At 39.4% G+C, this 22,977-nt stretch overlaps 1 protein-coding gene across 1 annotated transcript in view; it reads left to right on the top strand.

Moving 5' to 3' along the window:
* Positions 1-3,336: 3,336 nt before the first annotated feature.
* Positions 3,337-22,977, top strand: part of FBXL20 (F-box and leucine rich repeat protein 20) — a 93,341-nt gene continuing 73,700 nt past the window's right edge. Inside the window, exon 1 of the mRNA XM_052657606.1 lies at positions 3,337-3,651. Coding sequence (XP_052513566.1) covers positions 3,337-3,651 — 315 coding nt within the window. The remainder of the gene's footprint in view (positions 3,652-22,977) is intronic.

Raw genomic sequence — 22,977 nt, 5'->3', positions numbered from 1 at the left:
TTGGGTGGGGAAAGTATGGGGAATGTACTGCATAATATCAGGGGCTCAGCTCCCCCAAGTAGAGCCAACAAATACCAAAATGAGTAAACTGGGAAGCTTTTTCTCTCTTTCTGTCTTCATCCCAGATCAAAGAATTCCGAGTTAGGATCTGGATGAAGGATAAGCCCCTGAATTGTCGATGGGCACACCCCACACACTGACCCAGCATCTGAACTTGCTTAACAGGGAGCCGGGGCTAAACTGCTTCACCCTGCCTGAGAACCAGGGAGCACTGCATTTCTCCACAGGGTGGAGGAGAAGAGGCAGAATAAACCAAGCCTGGGACACCTCCCTCCTGTCTAGGTGTACTCATTCTTCTGTTTCAAAAGACGACAAGGACATGAAGTCAACTTCTACCTATCTTCTGCTGCTGGTGTCTTATGTATTCTTAGTTTGACCTGATTCCTCTTGTCTTTTGGCTTCATGTTAGGGGTTCTTGGTCAAAACCTGCTCTGATGTACATGAAGATTCCAGGTTCAAAAAATCAGTTTCTTTTAAAATAAGTATGGGGGGAGGCATGAAATGAAACAGGATATAATTGCCAAAACTAGGCTTGAGGTTGGTGGCTCTTGGAAGGATTTTCCTTAAGGCCTAGGTCTGAAAATACAGGGCAGCACTATCATGAATTCTGAAAAGAAACCTTCCAGGGAGCCAGTGAGTCATAGTATCCAGTTGAGTCACTTAAAGCAGATTCCAGTATAGGAAACTCATTCACAATCCCTTGGCAGTCTCATTTTTTTTAACCTTTTGTTCCTAAATCTCCCTCCCTCTTTATTTCTACCCTTAAAGTTTTTTTGAGGGGTAGGAAGTACCTAACATCTCAGAAGCTAGGTTGGGAAACATGCTCAGTTGTAGAAAAACTGAGCTTTAAATTTTGCGTTTTTAAAATGTACATCAGGAGCAGTTGGGGAGGGTCTTTTCTAAAAAAACTTTCAAATTTGATTTTCTGTGCATATGGCCGTTCTGTAAATACTTTGGGGTTTTTCATTTTTTTGAAAGTAGACAAAAATCTGTGGGATTTTTTTCCCAAAACATTACAAAAATGTGTTTATTTACATGCAAATAAATTTCTTTGATAAAAAGCATCATGCGTATGTGTAATAAATTTTTAACTTTTGAATGCTTTTGTTTATTCAGCTTTTAAAAAATCCAATCAAAAAAATTTAACAAAGTAAAAAAGTCTCCTGAGTAGTACTTGATAATGGGTTAACTGGAAAGGATAATTGAAATTAGAGAAAAACCTATGGAAGTTTTCATCCAACTTATCTTGCTCAAGCCACTTTTACTATCTTTTGCAGGCCTCTGTCACCAAATTCATCAGTAGTTCTTAGAAAACTGCTCTAAGACGCTGCTGCTTCTAAGTCGCTTCAGTCGTGTCCGACTCAGTGCAACCCCATAGACGGCAGCCCACCAGGCTCCCCCGTCCCTGGGATTCTCCAGGCAAGAACACTGGAGTGGCTTGCCATTTCTTTCTCCAGTGCATGAAAGTGAGAAGTGAAAGTGAAGTCGCTCAGTGTGTCCGACTCTTAGCGACCCCATGGACTGCAGCCCACCAGGTTCCTCCGTCCATGGGATTTTCCAGGCAAGAGTACTGGAGTGGGGTGCCATTGCCTTCTTCGAGGCTCTAAGATGAGATGCAACCATAAGGTTGTTTTTATTTGCTGGACGTGAAGCAGTAACATTAACAGTGTCTGGGACAGGAGGAGGCTGTAATATCTAGACCTGGGTGTCTGGGCTTGAGAATAAGTTTCTGAAGCTGGTTTCCTTGCTTAGGAAGTCCTTTCTAAGATTAAAAAAAAAAAAACAGTTAATTTTAAAAAAGTGCTTGGAAGGATAAGCCTTTCAGGTAAAACGTGCCCGTTGAAAAGATCTCTGCGCTTGTTCTTAAAGTAAGCTCATCTCTTAAATCAGACATTCATAATAAGCCAGTCACTGAAAGTGCAAAGGAAAAGTGGTAGGAAAACAAAATCATCTACTTCGGAATACAATTAGAAGTGGTCCAACCAGGACTGCTAGAATTTGTGATATAGTTTATAATATTTTATCTTTGGGATATAATTCTGTGGTTTTCCGCTCTAAAAGTAAACGTTCCTTATTTCGTAGAAATCAGATCATAAGTTTCGAGACCTGGAATTGCTAAAGTATACTATGACATACCATGACACAACCCAGCTTCTATGAAAAGAGAGAGAATGTTAACCACTGGGCAAGTTGTCCGTCCCACGCTCCCCCCACCCCGCCCCGCGCCGCACCGCACCGCACCGCACCGCACCGCACCGCCTACTCGTTCAGACACGCTTGTTTCTCCCGCCAAAGTGGCGTCAGGATCAGGCTCTCACCAACCAGAGCGCTGATTGGAGGGCGGGTAAGCGCTAGAGCCCATTGGGTGCCAGCGGCGGTCGGGCGGCGGAGGGGCGGGGGAAGCCAAGGCCTTTCTGTCTCACCCGCCCCCACCTCCACCAAAGCGCGCCCCTCCCCCAGCTAAAGAAATGGTCATCCAGCTTCTGCACTGCATCCCCTGACCACAAGGCACGAGGTGCGGCCTCGCTGCTCGTCCCCAGAGCAGACGGCAACGCAGCTGTGCCCCCGAATCCATGCACAGGGAGATCCACGCCCCACAGCGGCCCCCCAAGCCTCACTGCAACACCCGGTAATGCAATCCACGGAGGCGGGGGAGGCGGCAGCAGCGGCGGCAACAGCGGCGGCGGCGAAAGCAGCAGCAGCACTGCCCCAATCTAGAAACTACCAGAAAAGAGGAAAATGGCTCCGAGCAGGGACCGCCTGCTACACTTTGGGTTCAAGGCGACAGTGAGTGATAGGGGAAGGGAGCTGGGTGGCTGGGAAGGACCTGTGTACCAACACGGGCTACTGGGAAGCGACAAGACTTAAGGGGCTGGGAGGACAAGACAGACAGCTCAAGTGCTTGGTGGGTTGGTGCGTGCTGTCTGTCGCGGAGGGGAGAGGTGGGGGCTCGGGTGCTGTGTGCAGTTGTCCTGCTTTCTTCTCTCTCACCGGTCGGCGAGCACGCGCGCACTCGCACCCGCCCCACAGCCCCTCCCATAGACAAATACACACAGACACATAGGCACTTCCCTGCCTCTCCTTCTCGCGGTGGGCTTGTCTGCCTTGGAGGCGAGAGCGGGCTCGCGGCGCCGCCACCGCCGCCGCGCTCCCGTAGCTCTTGGGCTGACGGCCGCGGGCTCTGCCCGGGGATGGGGGAGGGGTGGTCCTGCGCCGCGGCGCGCTCCTCCTCCTCCCCCTCCCCACGCTGTTCCGAGGCCCGGGCGGCTCTGCCCAATGAGGAGCGGCGTTGCTGGCAGGTGGGGAGTGTTTTTGTTTTGGGTTGAAGTTGAGGCTGAGAAGAGAGAAGAGCTAGCGACGAGCAGTCGTCGCCACTACAGCGGGAGGAGGAGGAGGAGGCCCTGCTGGAGTCGAGAGGTCTCTCCTCCCCGCCGACGGCCCCATCCCGCTGGTCCTCTGCCTCGTCTCGGTACCGGAACTCCGGGGCCTGCCCGGGGCCCCCAGTCTTGCACGCCGCAGCGCCCGGCCCCGGCCGCACCCGCCGGCCCCATGAGGAGGGACGTGAACGGAGTGACCAAGAGCAGGTTTGAGGTGTGCGCTGGGGGCGGGGGTGGCGGGGGACGGGTGCTAGGGTCCCGTGAGGAAGACTATTTGCGCTCTCATGCCCCAGAAAATTCGCTCCGCACCGAATCTCCTCTCTCGCCTGGCGCCGTCACCCACTGGCCTCTGGGGCTGCCACACTTCTCTCCCGTTTCTCGCCACCCAAAAGCTCAGTGCAGCCCGGCTTCCCTTGTCCTCCCGGCTGGTCGCCTCCTGCGTCTTCCACTCGCGGGCCCCGACGGGGGATTAGCTCTGGCGCCCTAATTCCCCCTCCCCCCAATATCATTCAGCTTTCCATTCTTCACACAACCCTTGGCTTGCCTCCCTTCACCCGGCAGAAAAAGCATCACAGCTGCGATCGACCGGAGGGACCTCGTTTCCTTTCTTTCTGCCACTTTATTCTTGAAGCGAGGGGTAAATTATGGGCCCAGGACTTTTTCTCTGAGTTTGAGAGACTGGTTAAACTAGGGGAGTAGGGGTGGTAGACTGAGATGATAGAAACGTCCACGGGTTTTCGGTGCTGTGTGGTCTGGGTATTGTTCTGGTACTTCCTCTTCTTTCCCGTGTGGTCCGTACTTCTGTAGCTCATTGTTTCTGGGAACTCTTAGATGTGTACAGGCTTTGAGGTTGGGACGAAGGTCTGAGAGAGTTAAGAAAATCCTTTCAAGTCCCTTTGTCTCTGAGAATTTTTCCTCTGACAAGAGAGGTTATAGTAATGGAATTATGGAATGGATGAAGAAATAAAACATCTGAAAGTGTCTCTAGGGAGTAGGCAGTGTTGGGAAATGATTCCTTTGGGAAGTGAAGTATTGTAACTACAGGTGAATTACTATAGTATAGTAATATACGGGGAGGTTTGTTGAGTGGACAAGAAAGAGAAACAACAGCAAGAAGAGTAAATGTTACCTGGCCTTTTTGGACAGAGAATCAGGCTGACCTGGAATCACTCACATTCAGTGTACATCTCACTTGATGTTTTTCTTCATTTTCATTCGAAGGATGAAATTGTAAGACAGACAAAAGTTTTAGGAAACTTGCCAACTAAGCGTAGAAGATGAAATCGCTACCTAAGGGTCTTCAGTTTAATCTTTTCCTTGATCTCTTTTTATGCTTATGGAGAAAATACTTTAATTTACCCACAAAGGTCAAGACAGGAAGTGTTTGGGGAGAGTTTAAATTCAGAGCTACAACGTTACTACAGCGCCAGGAGTGGAGAAAATCAAGTAGTTTGTGTTTACTTTAATAGAACTTTATGTTGCCCTGATGTAGAGAGACCCAGAAAGCTTAATTTATGATGGTTTCATATTCAGTACTACTCTGAAAGTCCAGACTGTCGTTAGAATTACCAAATAGACATTTAACAGTTAACAGAAATCTTCAAAGGGAAACCCAAATACCGAAGAATTGAGTGGAGATAGCCTTTTGCCATTGCAGTCAGCTCTTTATCATTTTGCTATTCACTTTTAGGTTGTGTGAGTAATTGTTGGAAAGAGTTCTTTTGTAGTTTGTGCTTTAAAATTGTACCACTATATCCTGTTTTTATACTTATATTTTAATTTGTAGTTTATCTGCACTGGTGGTTCTAAAATAATAAAATGTATTGCTTTATTAAGCATATCTGTTTGTGTTGATTGGTATTAACTGGGAACCAAAGTTTTCTGAAAATGTCTGAGAAGAACAATAAGAATGAGGGAGGGAACACCACTCCTTCTACAGTGTTTGTGATTAAAATATTTATTTGTAAACAAGAAGCTACTCTTACTGTGATGTGAAGTGTTAATTTTTGTTGTTGTTCATTCTCCAAGTCTGTATCTGACTTTTCATGACCCCATGTAAGTGTTCATGCTGGAATACAAATGAGAAGGGACTGCAAATGAGTTTCATTATCTGAGTATTTTTTAAAATCATGTACCCCTTAATGACCTAATTCACAAGTAATAAAACAATAAACTATTTGGTCTTTCATGAAATAATACACTTATTGCTAATTCATTGAAAACATTTAAAATATTTACTTTCAGTGGATAAAAGATGTAGATAAGATAAACAGGCTTTCAATATCTAAAAATTTACATCACATTTTTTTAATTCTCAAAATCTCAAGGTTTTTAAAAGACTGATAATTTATAATTGTAAGTAGGTAGCTTTGAGGATTTTTCTGAGTGTAGGTAATGTCTGTAGCAAATATATAACAACTAATTTCAACTTAGGTATGGTTAATACAAAACATGAAAGATTATTTTGCTTGGCCACTTTTTTGGGGGGGATAACTAAAACTTTTTTGTTTAATTATTTGAAGTCTTTTTATAAGGAATATTTTTGTATATTATGCTTTTGGGTGTTGTAAGTGCCGGCCACACACTTTAAATCTCACACTCAGAACAGTAAAAAGCAAAACAAAATATTTTTTTAAGTTAAATCAGGGGAGAAGAGTACCTATTAGGCATCTATATAGCATCCTGTGAAATAGCCAAGTAGATGACTGTTGGATAAAAGAGTTTAGAAAAAATATGCAGATGTGAAAATTGTTTTTGTTGTGTCACTTTGGCATTAGATCAACACAGTAATAACCCTTATAAGTTAAAATAATATATACTAAATTGTTTTAGTCTTTTATTTGAAACTCATTCAAATACTTGCATGTTACTTGTAGTACACTTTGTTTTGTGGCAACTTTTGATAATTTCCTTTCAAATTTAAAAATGATTGTTCAATGTATCCTGTATGTCAGGTGCACTGAGCAAGATGTTTTTACCTCTGTTACTTCTAATTTTCACAATTCTATTTTGAGGAAAGCTAGGGCCTGACAAGTATTCAAGTTGCACAGCTAGTACATTGGGAAGCCAAGATTCCAATCTGCATTTTTTTTTACTCCACTCTATCATTCTGGTCTGTTTTTAGCATTACATAGCATACAAGCTCATAAAATGTGAAAAAGAGCTTTTTTAAAGTTCTTTATCCAGCATGTTTTATTTTGCTTTTGCTATTGAGATAATATAGCTGTCCTTCATTTTAAGTACTGTAACTAGTACTATCTTAACATAGTGACATTAATGACAGACACATGTCTGGCTAGCCCTTGAATCCAAGTTTAGATTTTTTTCAGTTAAGCCTCTCCACTTTATCATACTCTTACTTAGCTCCATTATAAGAATGTAGTAGTATTGGAGGAAAATACTATCTTATTTGGATTTATTAAAAAGTATAACCTAAGAAAAATATAGTAGTAACATTCACTGACATTCTCATACTATTTTTCAATTTAATCAGTGCCTAGAGAAGTTAAGAGTCACATAGTTAGGAAGTGATAAGTTCCAGTTTGGGTATTTTGAAACACTGGACATTATTTTATTTTTTTTCATTACACATCGCTGCTGCTCTGATAAATCTCTAGTACTGAAGTTTGCTTGATTAGGTTGTAATATTTCTTTACCTGCTTCATTTTACTTCATTTTGTCCAAAATAAGAAAAATCATAAACTGTTTTGTGGTAGAAAGAACATACTGCATTGGGAGTTACCAGAACTTGATTTAGTTAATCTTGATTTTTGTCAACCAATTGACTATAGCATTGGTCATCTCTTTTCACTTCTCTGGTTTGGTCATTTACCTCCTCTGTAAGAAAAAGAAGTTGAAATCAATTACTGAGGTTCCTTTTATTCCAGATCCTGTGAATCTAATTTTTTATTAAAAGCTGACCTTGGTCATTTCTTCTGAAATAGCCACTCCAGTATTTGTTAAAGTTTGTAGGCTCAGTCACACAGTTTAGTTAAGACTGCAGTAATGACCCTTTTTTCCCTTAAGGTTTTATCTTCTAATCTAAAGAACATTCTGCATAGTAAATGACCGTATTTTCCAAATTGGTACATGTGGAAAATGTTATATATATTTTCCAGTGGGTGAGAGTCACTTGTTTCACTCTATTTGAAAGGCCTTGCAATGAATGGGAGGAGAACTAGTAAAAATAAGGAATTTTGTTTTTAACACTTTAGAGATTAGTTTGAAAGCAATTACCTATTACCTAACATTACTATAGAAAATCGAAATTAGAAGTGTTCTTTTTAGGCTCATTCAGACAATCTGTTCTTTTTCAAATAGTGTTACTGATGTTTCTTTATTTTACAATCATAGGTGCTTTTGAAAGCGCAGTACATTGTGTCATGTACTTATATTGTGTTCACTTGTTACTTAAACATATGTTTGTATCTTGCTACAGTATACATAAGATAAACAGCTAGGTACTGGCTGCTGCTGCTAAGTCGCTTCAGTTGTGTCTGACACTGTGCGACCCCATAGACGGCAGCCCACCAGGGTCCCCTATCCCTGGGATTCTCCAGGCAAGAACACTGGAGTGGCTGCCATTTCCTTCTCCAATGCATGAAAGTGAAAAGTGAAAGTGAAGTCGTTCAGTCATGTCCGACTCCTAGCGACCCCATGGACTACAGCCCACCAGGCTCCTCCGTCCATGGGATTTTCCAGGCAAGAGTACTGGAGTGGGTTGCCATTGCTAGGTACTGGAAATTATGCTTAATCCATTAAGTCATTAAATTTTTTTAACTTGGCAGAAACTTTACAAAGTGTATAGTTGATATTTAAGTCCTACATTATAAGATGTAATCTGTTTCTACATTGAAGATTTTCATTCATTAAAGCAGTATTTCTGTTAGAAGTATCCATACTTTTAAAGTAATGTCTTCATGTTCTAGGCCGTTTGTCAGTTTTTAGCTGTTGGTGTTGTTTTTTAATCTTAATTTTAAAAATCTTTCTATTTTCATCTTCAGAGTTGTATCTTTTCAAATTTTGGTATCATTTTTTTTGCAGATTAATGGGTACTTTTTTTTATTCCTAGCCCTTAGATTACTGTTTCTCAACTGGTGACAGATTGGAAACTAAATTAAAAATTTCAGTAATCTAACTAGTACTGTGGTTTTGTAAGGGTATTTTTAGATGTCCAAAATAAAATATTCCGTTACACTAGGAAAATCCAAGGGAGGGAGGAAGAAGAAAGAATGCCCTTAAACTGACCAAATTTAGCTGCTTGTGCAGAGTTGCCTTAACACTGTTTTCCTAGTTAATATCCCAGAATTCATAAATTCTTAGATCAGACCCCCACCCAAAAATCGCCTCAGAAAAATGAAGACATCCAACTGTGGTTTGTTTTTTTTCCAACTGGTGGTTTTATATCTTAATGCACTGGGACCCATTTGATAAAAAGATTTTAACTTAATAATAGCCACTAACAGTAGGTGGTAGTATTGAACTACGCAGTAGTATTTGTGCTTGATTCATGTTGCTTAATTATATAACGTTAAAAAATATATGTATTTAAATGCAATAAATCCAAAACAGATTTGCATTAGCTCTTGAAGACTATTTCTGTTAAAAGAGTGGCACTGCTGGCTAGTTATTTTGAGCACATACCAAATAACTATTTAGCAGGCATGTGATTTAAAGCTATAGGTAAGTAATCTCTTTATTCCCTAATCCTATTTCCTCTAATTTGATTTTATGGTATTTTGTTGTCTTTATTAAGCCTCATATTTGACAGTTGTAATCAGGTGGAAATATAATTAATTTAATCCATTTTGCTGTCTTTTAAGTTTCTATGAAGTAAAAGTCACCTATTTGTAAAACATGGTAGACAAGGATTTAGTCAGTTATGAAACAGATATTGGCTGTGTTTTCTGTCATTTTTGTCCTTGATCCCAGGAGTTTCTAGTAAAAACTAAAAAAGGGAAATAGAACACTGTGAAAGTAAATAGTATATTGATCTTATGCATTACTTTGGTGCTAAGACACAAGTCATATCTAATAACAAGGAGGTGAAGATAGGCAATATATCAAATGCCTGCCCAGTTTTATATTATCAGATATACCACCTGTTACGATATTTGCTGATGAATGAAACTTTCTGATCAACCGAAGTATACAGGCAGATATAATTTCACAATCATTTAAAAGTAAAAAATGGAAAAGCATTCTCAGTTTCTTACTTGTAATTTGCAATAGTAAGAATATGCCATAAGGTAAGGTAAGGTGAAGTCGCTCTCACGTCCGACTCTTTGCGACCCCACAGACTGTAGCCTACCAGGCCCTTCCATCCGTGGGATTTTCCAGGCAAGAGTACTGGAGTGGGTTCCCATTTCCTTCTCCAGAGGATCTTCCTGACCCAGGGATTGAACCCAGGTTTGCATTGTAGGTGGATGCTTTACCGTCTGAGCCACCAGGGAAGTCTATGGCTATTCTTGGAGAAGGAAATGGCAACCCACCTCCAGTATTCTTGCCTGGAGAATCCCAGGGACAGAGGATCCTGGTGGGCTGCTGTCTATGGGGTCACGTAGAGTCGGACATGACTGAAGTGACTTAGCAGCATGGCTATTCTGAGTGGCTTTGAGTTTGTTTTACTGTATGCAAAATGAAAGAATTTATGTGACAGGAAGGACAGGCAAAAAGAAAGCAGTAAAATTTCTAGATTAGGGCAGGCTTTTAAATGTAGAATACCTCTTATCTTATGCTTCCCTCTAGGGAAGATCATTGCCAACTGCTTTTATTCTGAATTGCAGTTACCAACAAAGAGCCAGATTTGTTTTATTTTTTGTCTTTTTTTGCTTTGTTCAGATGGGTGGGGTGAAGAAAAAGAGAAGAGATTTACAGTTCCTTGAAAATTGACAATGTAATGTTAAGTATAAATGTTAGCTACAGTTCTCTGTTGGAATATGTTATCCTTTTTTTGTCATCTTATTTTTTGAGCCATATCATCTATATTTTAATGTTCTAATTTTGAAATTAATTTGAGTAAGGAGAGAATGAAAACATTAAGATGACATCTTTAGGGTTTTATAGAAAGGAATAATTTCTTAACTAGGAAACACATGCATAAGTATTTTATATACACATATACATGTGTATCTGTGTGCCTGAGGGTAGATTCTCTGTACCTCCATTGTCTAAATTCTAAGGTTCCTTCCAGCATGGAGATCATATGATTCTCTCTAAATAAGTCCCCCAGGTTGCTGTGAGTTGGAGATTAGATATTCAGTTTATTGCCAGTGTTCTTAACATTTGTTTCTGTTACAGTAAACACAAAACAGCCTTTGTGACCTGCCCCTATATTTATTTATTTATTAAATACTACTATATATAAATATTCTTTATTTTATGTACACTTTATTTCATTTTTGGCTGTGCTGAGTCTTTGTTGCTACGTGGGCTTTTCTCTAGTTGAGGCCAGCAGGGGCTACTCTTCAGTTGCAGTGTGGGCTTCTCATTGCAGTGGCTTCTCTTGCCATGGAGCATGGACTTTAGAGCATGGGCTTCAGCAGTCTCAGCACATGGGCTCAGTAGTTGCGGCTCCTAGACTCTAGGAGGAGGAGGGGATGACAGAGGATGAGATGGCTGGCTGGCATCATCGACTTGATGCACATGAGTTTGGGTGAACTCCTGGAGTTGGTGATGGACAGGGAGGCCTGGCGTGCTGCGATTCATGGGGTCACAAAGAGTCAGACACGACTGAGCGACTGAACTGAACTGAGACTCTAGAGCACAGGCTTAATAGTTATGTCACTGGAGCTTGGTTGCTCTGCACCATGTGGGGTCTTCTCAGATCAGGGATCAAACGTGTGCCTCCTGCATTGGCAGGTGGATTCTTTACCACTGAGTCACCAGGGAAGTCCCTCTGAACCTATACGTGTATATCTGTTTACAGATATGGTGGTTGTTCAGTCGCCAAGTCTTGTCCGACTCCATTTCCCGGAGTTTGTCCAAGTTCATGTCCAGTGAATCGGTAGACCATCCAACCATCTCATCCTCTGTTGCCCTCTTCTCCTTTAGCCTTCAATCTTTCCCATTTTCAGGGTCTTTTCCAATGACTCTGCTGTGTGTATCAGGTGGCCAAAGTATTGAAGCTTCAGCTTTAGCATTAGTCCTTCCAAAGAGTGTTCAGGATTGATTTCCTTTCAGATTGACTGGTTTGATCTCCTTGTTTTCCAAGGGACTCTCAAGAGTCTTCTCTAGCACCACAGTTCGAAAGCATCAACTCTTTGTCGCCATGCCTTCTTTATTGTCCGGCTTTCACATCCGTACATGACTACTGGAAAGATCATAGCCTTGACTATATGGACCTTTGTCTGCAAAGTGATGCCTTTGCTTTTTAACACACTGTCTGGGTTTGTCATAGCTTTCCTGCCAAGAAGCAATCATCTTCTAATTTCATGGCTGCAGTCACTATCCACAGTGATTTTATAGCCTAAGAAGAGGAAATCTGTTGCTGCTTCTACCTCTTCCCCTTCTATTTACCGTAAAGTGATGGGACCAGATGGCATGATCTTAGTTTTTTTAATGTTCAGTTTTAAGCTGATTTTTTCACTCTCCTCCTCCACCCTCATCAAGAGACTCTAGTTCCTTTTTGCTTTCTGCCATTAGAGTGATATCATCTGCATATCTGAGGTTGATATTTCTCCCGGCAGTCTTGATTCCAGCTTGTTTGTGCTTCATCCAGCCCAGCATTTTGCATGATGTGCTCTGCATATAAGTTATAGGATGACAATAAACGGCCTTGTTGTACTCCTTTCTCAATCCTGAACCAGTTAGTTGTTCCATACAGAGTTCTAACTGTTGCTTCTTGACCCGCATACAGGTTTCTCAGGAGACAGGTAAGATGGTCTGGTATTCCCATCTCTTTAAGAGTTTTCCACAGTTTGTTATGATCTACACAGTCAAAGGCTTTAGTGTAGTCAGTGAAACAGAGGTAGATGTTTTTATGGAATTCTCTTGCTTTCTGTATGATTCAGTGAATGTTGGCAATTTGATCTCTGGTTCCTGTGCCTTTTCTAAACCCAGCTTGAAAATCTGAAAGTTCTCAGTTTACATAATGCTGAAGCCTACCTGGAGGATTTTGAGCATAACCTTCCTAGCAGAGGAAATGAGTGTAATTGTCCAGTGGTTTGAACATTCTTTAGTACTGCCCTTCTTGGGAATTGGGATAAGGATTGACCTTTTCCAGTCATGTGGCCATTGCTGAGTTTTCCAAATTTGCTGACATATTGAGTGCAGCACTTTAATAGCATCAGATATGTTATACCTCTCTGAATGATTTTTGCCAAGGAGTGAGGAATAGGTATGATTGCGTGATATCCTGGAGTTTAGTGTGTTATGATTCAGTTTTTAATATTTTTGGAATTTATATATTTGTATAAAGAGAACTTATTTAAAAGCATTAGCTTTGAAGTCTGAGTTTGTACCCTGGCTTTGCCATTTACCATCTGTATGACCTTAGTGTGCATGTGTGCTTGGTTGCTCAGTTGTGTCTGATTCTGTGACCCTGTGAACTGTGTCTCACTAGGCTCTTCTGTCCATGGGATTCTCCAGGCAAGATTATTGGAGTGGGTTGCCGTTTTCTCCTCCAGGGGATCTTCTTGACCCAGAGATCAAACCTGGGTCTCCTGCATTGGCAAGCGCATTCTTTACCACTGAGCCACATGGGAAGCCCTGTATGACCTAAGACAGGTCATTTAATCTCTCAAAGTCTCAAATTTTCAATATCTAAAAAATGGGTACAAAACCTACCACACTGGATTATAAAGATTAAATTCTATGATGTTTTTATAACATTGAGCAAACATTGTACATGATCTATTGTATGATAAGGGCTCAAAAAATGATGCCTATTATTATATTGCTTTCTGGAGTGAAAGTGGTTTTGAGTAGACTTTTCGTAAATCATTGTTTTAAATGCTTTAAAGGAATATACTATTTAAAGGAAAAAGTATTATAAAGGAAAGAACGTAACTAATGATTTCTTTTCATCTGATTCAATTTTATACGTTGGGTTTATTGGACTGGAACACCTATGAATTTTAATCAATGTAGTTGAACCTATGAAGTTTAATCAGTAATAATTTGATGATGTTTATATGGAGTTTATACTGTAACCATTATTGTGTTCACTGTTAGGCAGATGTGGGTAAATGTCTTCTAAGATGAGAATCTGGAACCAAATTGTAAGCTGACATTTAAAACAGTCAGCTTTTACTCAAGAAACTGGTCATTCTTCTTTTTCTGGTTTGTAGAAAATAAAGCTATGGCATGACTGAACATGGAAAAGTAAGTAGAGATGCATTTATTTATTTATTTTTAAGAGCACTGCATTGCTAATACCCTTTCCCCACACTCATCAGTTTTTTGAAAGTTATTTACATGCCTTCATGTAAAGACACTTCCGTTGCAAAAATCACGTCATAGCTTGTTTCTGCAGCCCATTTGTAGGAAGGAAACCTGATATATTTTGGAAGTGTCCTTGAATAAGTTGAAGCATTTATTTAATAATGTAACTTTCCTAACATCATGAATGGTAACTTCAGGAAGATAAGGGACTTAATATTCAGTATTCTTAGTCACAGCTGACTGGAGTTATACAAAAGCAGCTTCCCAAATCTAGATCTACACAACAGCAAAATATGCAGTTTTACCGAGGGTAACACATTCCTTAAGAAAGAATAATTGTATCTAGATTATTTGCCTCAAAAGGCATTAAAGGCCCTACATGACATAAATTTCATCTGAGCACATCAGTTTCTGGTCCAGACAGAAAAATCTGGCCTAAATATAGAAGTCAAGAACTCAAGGGACTTTCTCTTTGCACTACTGTAAACCCACACTGCACACTGGGGAAAACTGCTTACTTCTCTGTCTTTACAGCTCTTAAATAAGGTTTCCAGTATCTGTTTCCCTACCTTATTACAAACTGGATTAATACAATGTTTTATGCCCATTATACCTCTGTTGAAACAAAAAAGATTAAACCTAAAACTCTTACTTTAAAAAAATTTTTTTTATTTTTTTTTCGGCTGTACTGGGTCTTCGTTGCTGCACAAGCTTTTCTCTAGTTGCAGCGAGCAGGGGCTACTCTCGATGTGCAGGCTTCAGTAGATGTGGCTCAGTAGTTGTGGTTCCTGGGCTCTAGAGCACAGGCTGGATAGCTGTGGCACACGGGCTTAGTTGCTCCTTAATTGCTCTTTGGCCTATAGGATCTTCCTGGACCAGAGGTTGAACCCGTGTCTCCTTCATTTGCAGAGGGATTCTTTACCACTTGAGCCACCAGGGAAGCCCCTAAAATAATACTTCGTGACTTAAATGGACAGCATTAAGGAGGAATAAATGAAACTGGATTTAATTTATGGCAACTGAATTGCACAGTAGAGAAAAATAAGTAGCAATCTGAATTAGACATTTAGACTCACCAGTTGCAGTTTTTTGTGCAATACTAATTCCTTGAAAGAATACAAAGTTAATTTGTATTTACAACTTGAACTCCATAGGGAAATCAGTTTACATATCATGGATTTGCCATCATAAAACCAATAGCACATTTCAGGTTTCTGTCCTGTCCTAGATGTTTCAGCCCTAGAAGCAAGGGCAATAGCTAATGTATAGCACCTAAAATATGGTTATTTTACAACTTGTACATTTTACAACTGAAACACATTCAGTTATACTAACGAAACTATCATACCACGCTACAGCCTCTCAAACTACCAAGAACAAATATATCTGGGAACTCAACAAAGCTAATCTGACCTTGTCTGGGGCACAGAAATTCTCAGTCTAGAAAACCAGGGCATGCTGTTGGTAGAAGTTCTGTTTTGTTTAAATTTTATTTAGCATTAGTATGTGTTAAATACTGATAGGTGTTAGAAATGCAGAACTGCTCCAAAGCAACGTCTCTTCCTCAGGGAGTTTGTAATCTACATAGGAAGAAAACTGCATGAGAAAAATAATTTAGTGGGTTCTGGCAGTGTTAGCTATGTGGGAGAGTTAGAAGAAACAATTTTATTTCTTGGGAAACAGAGCAGTAGGATTACTAAAGAGAGAGCTAGTCAGAGTAACTGCTTTTTTCTAAAGCTGAACATTTCTCAGAAGTTTAAGCAGAAATTAATCAAGGTTAGAAAAAGAGTGGACATAGGGAGAGGGGAGGAGAGGGTGAGATTGTACGGAGAAAATAACAGGGAAACTTCCATTACCATATGTAAAATAGATAGGGAATTTGCTGTTTGTCTCAGGCAGCTCCGACAAGGGCTCTGTATCAACCTAGAGGGGTGGGATGGGGAGGGAGATGGGAGAGAGGTTCAAGAGGGAGGGGACATATGTATACCTATGGCTGATTGATGTTGATGTTTGACAGAAAACAACAAAATTCTGTAAAGCAGTTATCCTTCAATTAAAATTTTAATACATTTTTAAAAATAGAAAACTAATAACAGGAAAATGACACTTCCACCAGTAGTTCCAGGAATTCATTATATAGTGAGTAGTTCCATTTGTTTTTAAGGCAAATAATAAATATTTTTAAGGAATTTATAAAGGATTAAAAAATGCTGACCCTTGTATATGGAGGGCATCCTGCTAACTTCCCTTCAGTAGGACAGATATTTTGAACTATCTTAAGTAACAGCTTAACACAGTGTTTTACACATTAAAGAACATGTTCCCGTTTATGATTTCATTTGAACTTAGAAAAAAGTCTCGTGTAGTAGTTAGAGGATATTTTTCTGCTGTTTTATCGAGAAGAAAACAGATGCTTTGAAAGGCTGTCATTTTCTACATTAGATAGCTAAGTATTTAAAAGCCAGAACTTTAATCCAGTTGACTTGAAGTCTTCTATATGTGCCTGTAGGGCATGCCAACTGAGAATGGGTTGTTTTGAAAAATTTCTCCATTGTTAATTACTCTTTTGATCCATAGCAGGTATTTATAAGATGTTTGGTTAGGATTGATTAACGCTTAAATTTGTGGCCAAAGAATTGAGCAGAGTTAATTTCATGTGAACTGAAAAGCGTGGGCATTGAACCTGTTCTTTGGTTTACTAGCCAACTTAAGTAACTCTTAAACAACTGTGAACAAATATTCTGTATAAACCCTACCAAGTCATAAATTCCTTTTGGATACCTATGTAATAAACAATATACCACTGTTGAGTGAAAAATAATAAAAACTCAGAGTACAGTATTTTATGAATAAACGTACATTTCTAGGTCAAAGATCAACTAGGCTTAATGGAATAAAAGAGTAATATCAGGAATAATACTAAGAAACAAAAAGAGTGTTTAAATTATTTATTTCAATAATTTGAAAGTTGCATTAAAAATAATCCCATCCATAAAGTGCAAGGTGTTTTGGAGTTATGGCCAAGATCTTTCTGACCCTTCTCCAGGGGAACTTCCCAACCCAGGGATCGAACCCAGTTCTCCCACACTGAGGGGGATTCTTTATCAGTTGAGCCACCAGGGAAGCCCAGGAATACTGGGGTGGGTAGCCTATCCCTTCTCCAGGGGATCTTCCCAACCCAGAAATCGAACCGGGGTCTCCTGCATTGCAGCTGAGCTACCAGGAAAGCCCCTCCTAACATCTATCAAATACATGTTCATATGAAATGCGTGATATTTCATTACATTACCTTTCTAGTCTTGCAGTACTACACACCTACCTAGGATCCAGCTTTATTTTTCTAGGTTTTACATATTCTGACTGTTGTCAAATGACTTGTCAGTATTTCTAGTAACAGTATTATTTCAGAGATGAATTAACAGAATGAAAATGACAGGATTCAGTTCAGCATTAGGCTGGGATCCAGGGGAAAATATATATGCTCCACATTATCTTAACTGGAAATAATGTTTTTCTCTTGTGAAATTAGGCCTGGATACACATTCAGGTTGAAGGGGCATAGCCAGCCAAATAGTTTTTGTAAGCAGTTGTTTTGCTTAATGCCAGTGGTACTAGAAAGGAAATGATCAGATTTAAATCTTACGTATAATTTAACCAAAAATTCCCTGGTGGCGCTAGTGGCAAAGAACCCACCTGCCAGTGCAGGAGGTGCAAGAGACATGGGTTCGATCCATGGGTTAGGAAGATTCCCCTGGAGGAGGAAATGGCAGCCCACTCTAGTATTCTTGCCTAGGAAATCCCATGGACAGAGGAGCCTGGTGGGCTGCAGTCCATAGGGTCGCAAAGAGTTGTTCACGACTGAGTGACTAACAAAAAAACAACCAAAAATAAGCTCAGTAAACCTTGTAGCTTTTACTTGCTACGGCTGAAGTTGGACTGTGGGTGATTAAATGACTGGCAGTCTCTGAAGTGTACCATTATTTTAGACGAAGTCAGCTTGAGCATTATCTGCTTTGGCTGTCCTAAAGTAGCCTCAGGTTTCTTAGTTTAATGTGTTTCAGGGATGGGTCTGTCTTCTGCCCGCTTCTGTTTTTGCAGAACAGAAGTTACAGGCCTTTGGTTTAATTTGGGACTGGTGTGTGTGTGTGTGTGCACATGAGTGCTAAATCGTGTCCGACTTTCTGCGACCCCATGGACTGTAGAGTGCCAGTCTCATCTGTCCATGGGATTTCCCAGGCAAGAATACTTCAGGGGGTTGCTATTTCCTACTCCAGGGTTTCTTCCAACCCAAGGATTGAACCCTTGTCTCTTGGGTCTCCAGCATTAGCAGGTGGATTCTTGACCACTGCACCACCTTTGCTTTAGTATTTGTTCTTGGAAGAGAAGTTAAATTATAATTAACTGTTCACTATAAAGGGAATCCCTAGTAGCTCAGTGGTGATGAACCCATATGCCAGTCCAGGAGATGCAAGAGACATGGGTTCAATAATTTTATAAATGTATGTATGTATTATTATGTATGGACATGTTCACATTTTATGAATGAACAAAATTGTTGGACATACGGTTTAGAACCTTGCTTTTTCTCTTTTAAAAAATTATAGTAAGTTTAAAAAAAATTACAGTGTTTTAATTTATATAAATACATGCATAAATTTTTATTTAAAAGCTAAGACATTTCGAGTATGATAATTCCTACTTATACTGCCCCTAATTCTGATCCTCTTCACCTCTATAGATAAGGAGCAGATAAGCAACCAAGTATTACTTATAGCACAGAGAACTATATTCAGTATCCTGAGGTAAACCATAATGGAAAAGAATTTTAAAAAAAGAATGCATGTATATGTATAATGAATCATTTTACAGTGTATAGCAGTGACTAACACAATGTTGTATTAGTAAATCAACTATACTTCAATAAAAATTCATTTAAAAAGGAGAAGCAAAAAGAGAGATAAGGACCAGTTTTGAACTTGACTAGTGTCCTTGTAAAGCCTTTTTCTGTACTTTTTTTTCCTCCTGTGCTTTTACCATCTTAGTTTTCTGTGTTTATGGTTATGTAAGTAGCCTCATACTGTGTTTGACTTTGGGGAAATTTAACTACAATATGTCTTTGAGTCTGTTAGATATACTTCTTTTCACAGCAACATAGTAATCCATTATATGGATATTCTAGTTTGTTTAGCTAGCTATTAATGGACCTTTAGGTTTTGTCTTTTGCATTACAAATACAAATACAGTGAATGTTCTTTTATATGTTCCTTTATGTGAAGTATCAGGAAGAGAGTTTTATAGGGAAGAATCATATAGGGAATATATTATTATATTTATTAGATATTGTCAAACCGACTTCTTAATTTATGTTTTGGCCACTAGTATGTAAGTGAACTTGTTTCTCCACATCTTCACCAGCATGTGATATTTCCCAACTTTAAAATTTTTCAGTGATAAAAGGAAAATTGTGTTTTATTGTATTTTGTATTTCCCTCATCACTGCTGAAGTTCAGTATCTTCATGTTTTACTCTTCATGTTTTATTGGTCTCTTGTATTTTTTCCATAAGAAAGAAATTTTTCTTTCTTCTTGTTTATTTTATTCTCTGTTAAATTTTGAAAATTAGATTGTGTCTTTTTTTCTTTTTCTTTCTAGGTATTCTTTGTATTGGATACTGACCCTTTATGTACCCATGTATTTGCAAAGGTTTTCATTGAATAGTCTTGTCAGTTTCCTCTTGGTGTTTATTTTGAAAAAAGTGTCCCTTATCTCAAGATGGGGCTTCCCAGGTGGCCCAGTGGTGAAGAATTCACCTGCAGTGCAGGAGTCACCGGTTCACTCCCTTGGTCAGGAGGAGCCCTTTGAGAAGGAAATGGCAGCCCACTCCATTATTCTTCCCTGGGAAATCCCATGGACAGAGTAGCCTGGCGGGCTATAGTTCATGGGGTCACAAGAGTCGGACACAACTTAGTGACTAGAGAATGACATCTCAAGATTTCCTTATATTCTTCCATGAAGATGAAAAGTGAAAGTGTTAGTTGCTCAGTCATCTCAGACTCACTGCAATCCCATGTAGTGTAGTTTTTAACCTACCTGGAGCTTGTTTATAAGGTAGAGTTTTATGTTTGTTTTATAAGATAGAGTATTAACTGAACTTTGATAGCCAGTTGTCCCAACATGATTTAGTTCATCTTCTCCCCACTAGTTTTGAAGTGCCATTTTTATCATAAAACTAATTAAATGAATTCAAAGGCCTTTTTGGAACTGTGTTCTTTCATCTCTTTTTTATTGCCAGTACCACAGTTTTAATTAATGGGCTTTACATATTAATTTGAGGGAATTTATATGTTTATTATAATTTCCTTCTCATTTATGAATATGATAAGGAGTTCTTCCTTTAAGATCTTACATGGTTTTTGTTCTTTTTATTTTTGCATACTTGTTTTTGATGTTACTACAAATGGGCATTTTTTTTGGTTACATTTCTTTTCTTTTTTTTTTAATCCATGGGATTCTCCAGGCAAGAATACTGGAGTGGATTGCCATTTCCTTCTCCAGGGGATCTTCCTGACCCAGGGTTCGAACCCGGCGCTCCCTCATTGGAGGCAGACGCTTTAACCTCTGAGCCACCAGGGAAGGGTTTTTTTAAACATTATTTAATCATTAATTCAGTCAACAAATATTTGAGCACTTTCTATGTGTTTGATATTGTTAGAGATGCTGAGAGTGTAAAAGTGAACAGAACACAAAATCCTGCCTAAGTAGAGTTTAAAATTTAGTGAAGGGAAATTGATATGAAACATAAAAAAGTAAATGCATAATGTGTCTGATGCTGATAAATATTATGGACAGAAATGAGGGATAAGAAAAAGAGGAAGGAAGGGAGCTAGGCATGGTTCATATTTTATATAGAATGGTTAAGGAAGAGCTTGCTGGTGGTTAATATTTGAGCAGACTTAAGGGAACAATGGAGAAAATTGATACAGGCAAAGGGATGCAAAAAAGAAGATGGGAGTATTCTTGATATATTCTAGGAACAGAGTGAACAGGTAGGTCACTGTGGCCAGATCATGGAGAGGTTGGTTAACTGGTAGGGAAGAGGTCAGAGAGTTGTGAATTAGGAGTAGAGGTGAGGGTTGGGAGGATGGGAGAGCAGGGCAGATCATAAATGGACTTACTGACCATTTTGTCCTTTGGTTTCTATTCTAACAAGGGAAGTCATAGGGATTTTTGAGCAGAAGAATATTCAAGCTTCGAAAGGATCACTCTTGCTTTGTAGAGAAGTAGTATATAACTGGTATTAAAGGTTCTTTGAGTAATTGAGAAAAGTAGTAATGGTACCTTGTATGAAGTTGGTTGTGATGAAGATGTAAGAAGTAATTGAATCCTGGATATGTATTAAAGGTAGAAATGATAGAATTTACTGCCATTAGGGAGCTATAAAGTTGTTGATTTTTGTATATTCATTTTTGTGTCCAGTTAGCATGCTTTGAGCTGCACAGTAGAAAACCCTTTTAGTGGCTTAAAGAATTATCCCAAATTATGAGTCCAAAGCAAAGCTTTTCCCCAGGATTAAGAGCCTTGGTTTAGAGAGGTGGTTTTTCAAACTTCAATTTGCTTTACAGTTACCTGGAAAACTGGCAAATTACCTGGGCCCGTGAATTTGCTTTTCTGAGTACCACGGACTTCCCTGGTGACCCACACAGTCAAGAATCTGTCTTCTTTGCGGGAGATCTGGGTCTGGTCCCTGGGTCAGAAAGATCCCCTGGAGAAGGAATAGCTAGTATTCTTGCCTGGAGAATTCCATGCACAGAGGAGCTTTGCAGGCTGCAGTTGCAAAGAGTCGGACATGACTGAGCGACTAATGCTTCACTTTAACCACACTGGGTAACACAGTCTTGGAGCCTGATAAATTAGGACTTTCGGGTTTGAGCAAGACAGTGGAACCAGATCAACTGGGTTCAAATCTCAACTCTGCTATTTCCTGTCTGTATTTTAAAATCTCAGGTATATTGATCTCGAGGGGCTATTTTGTTGTTCATTTGTAACTTTATTGCATTGTATGTAAGTGTATTAGTGACTTATGTGTTAACAGATTTTTGAAATTATTTCTTTGTGGCCAAGTACATCATCAGTTTTTGTAAATATTCTGTGTTGGAACAAAGTAAATTTTTGTTTATTAAATGCTTGGTTAGGTTTGATGTAGGAGAAAGAAATCAGACACAAAATTTTTAAATGAGACTGCCTTTTAAAGGGCCCATTGCAGGAAGGAAGAAGTGCTTACCCATCAGACACTGGAGATCAGAATACCCCACTTTTTTAACATTTCTTAAAATTATAGTTTTTCTGTTTATGTCTAAATGTAAAATTGTGATGGATCAACAGAAGAGTAAGGCCTCAGAACTCTTAAGTAAACAAAAGAATACTCTTAGGTAGATGAGGGAAACATCTAATGATGAACCCTAAGTACACACGGGACCTCATTTATAACTGACAAAATTTTAAAAGTGGGTTTAAACTTGGAAAACTTCAAAAGGAGTGATGATAATTTCAAAAGGGCTGATGACACTTTTGAAAGGGATGATGCATAGTGTTTATCCAGTAAAACATTAAGAATCTGTTATTAGGGCCTTAATGATTCCTAATTATGACATATAGTACTGTCAAATTATGGCAAAGGTATAATTTGTGCATTTTGACTGAGATCGCTATTTACAGTGGTGAGACATTGGAATACATGTCATCTCTGCACCTGTTTTTTAATAAGAAAATGGAGACAGTAGAATCTATCCAGGGTTGTTGTAAGAGTTAATTGATGTATAAAAAATGTTTACAAGGCTGCCAAGTATACAATATGCATTCATTAAATTTAAGTTAGTTATTATTTGACTCTGTTCATTACACATATCTCAGATCAAGCTTTGATATTCAGACCCTCTAGGTTTTTATTAACGTTCTGTCTATTTTGTCTCTTGGTTTCATTGGAAGAGTATTAAAGTTCTCCGGCCATCTCTATATGTGTTTATTTCTTCTTATAGCGTAGTTTCTGCTCCATATGTATGTTTATATTTTAAATAATTTTATTGTTTGTTTACTTACTTTTGGTTACCCTGGATCTTTGTTGCTGTGCGGGCTCCTCTCTAGTTGCAGTGTGTGGGCTG

This window comes from Budorcas taxicolor, chromosome 19 (genome assembly GCF_023091745.1).
Source record: "Budorcas taxicolor isolate Tak-1 chromosome 19, Takin1.1, whole genome shotgun sequence".
Lineage (NCBI taxonomy): Eukaryota > Metazoa > Chordata > Mammalia > Artiodactyla > Bovidae > Budorcas > Budorcas taxicolor.
The sequence above is the reverse complement of the archived record's forward strand: the minus strand, read 5'-3'. Positions and strand labels throughout refer to the sequence as shown.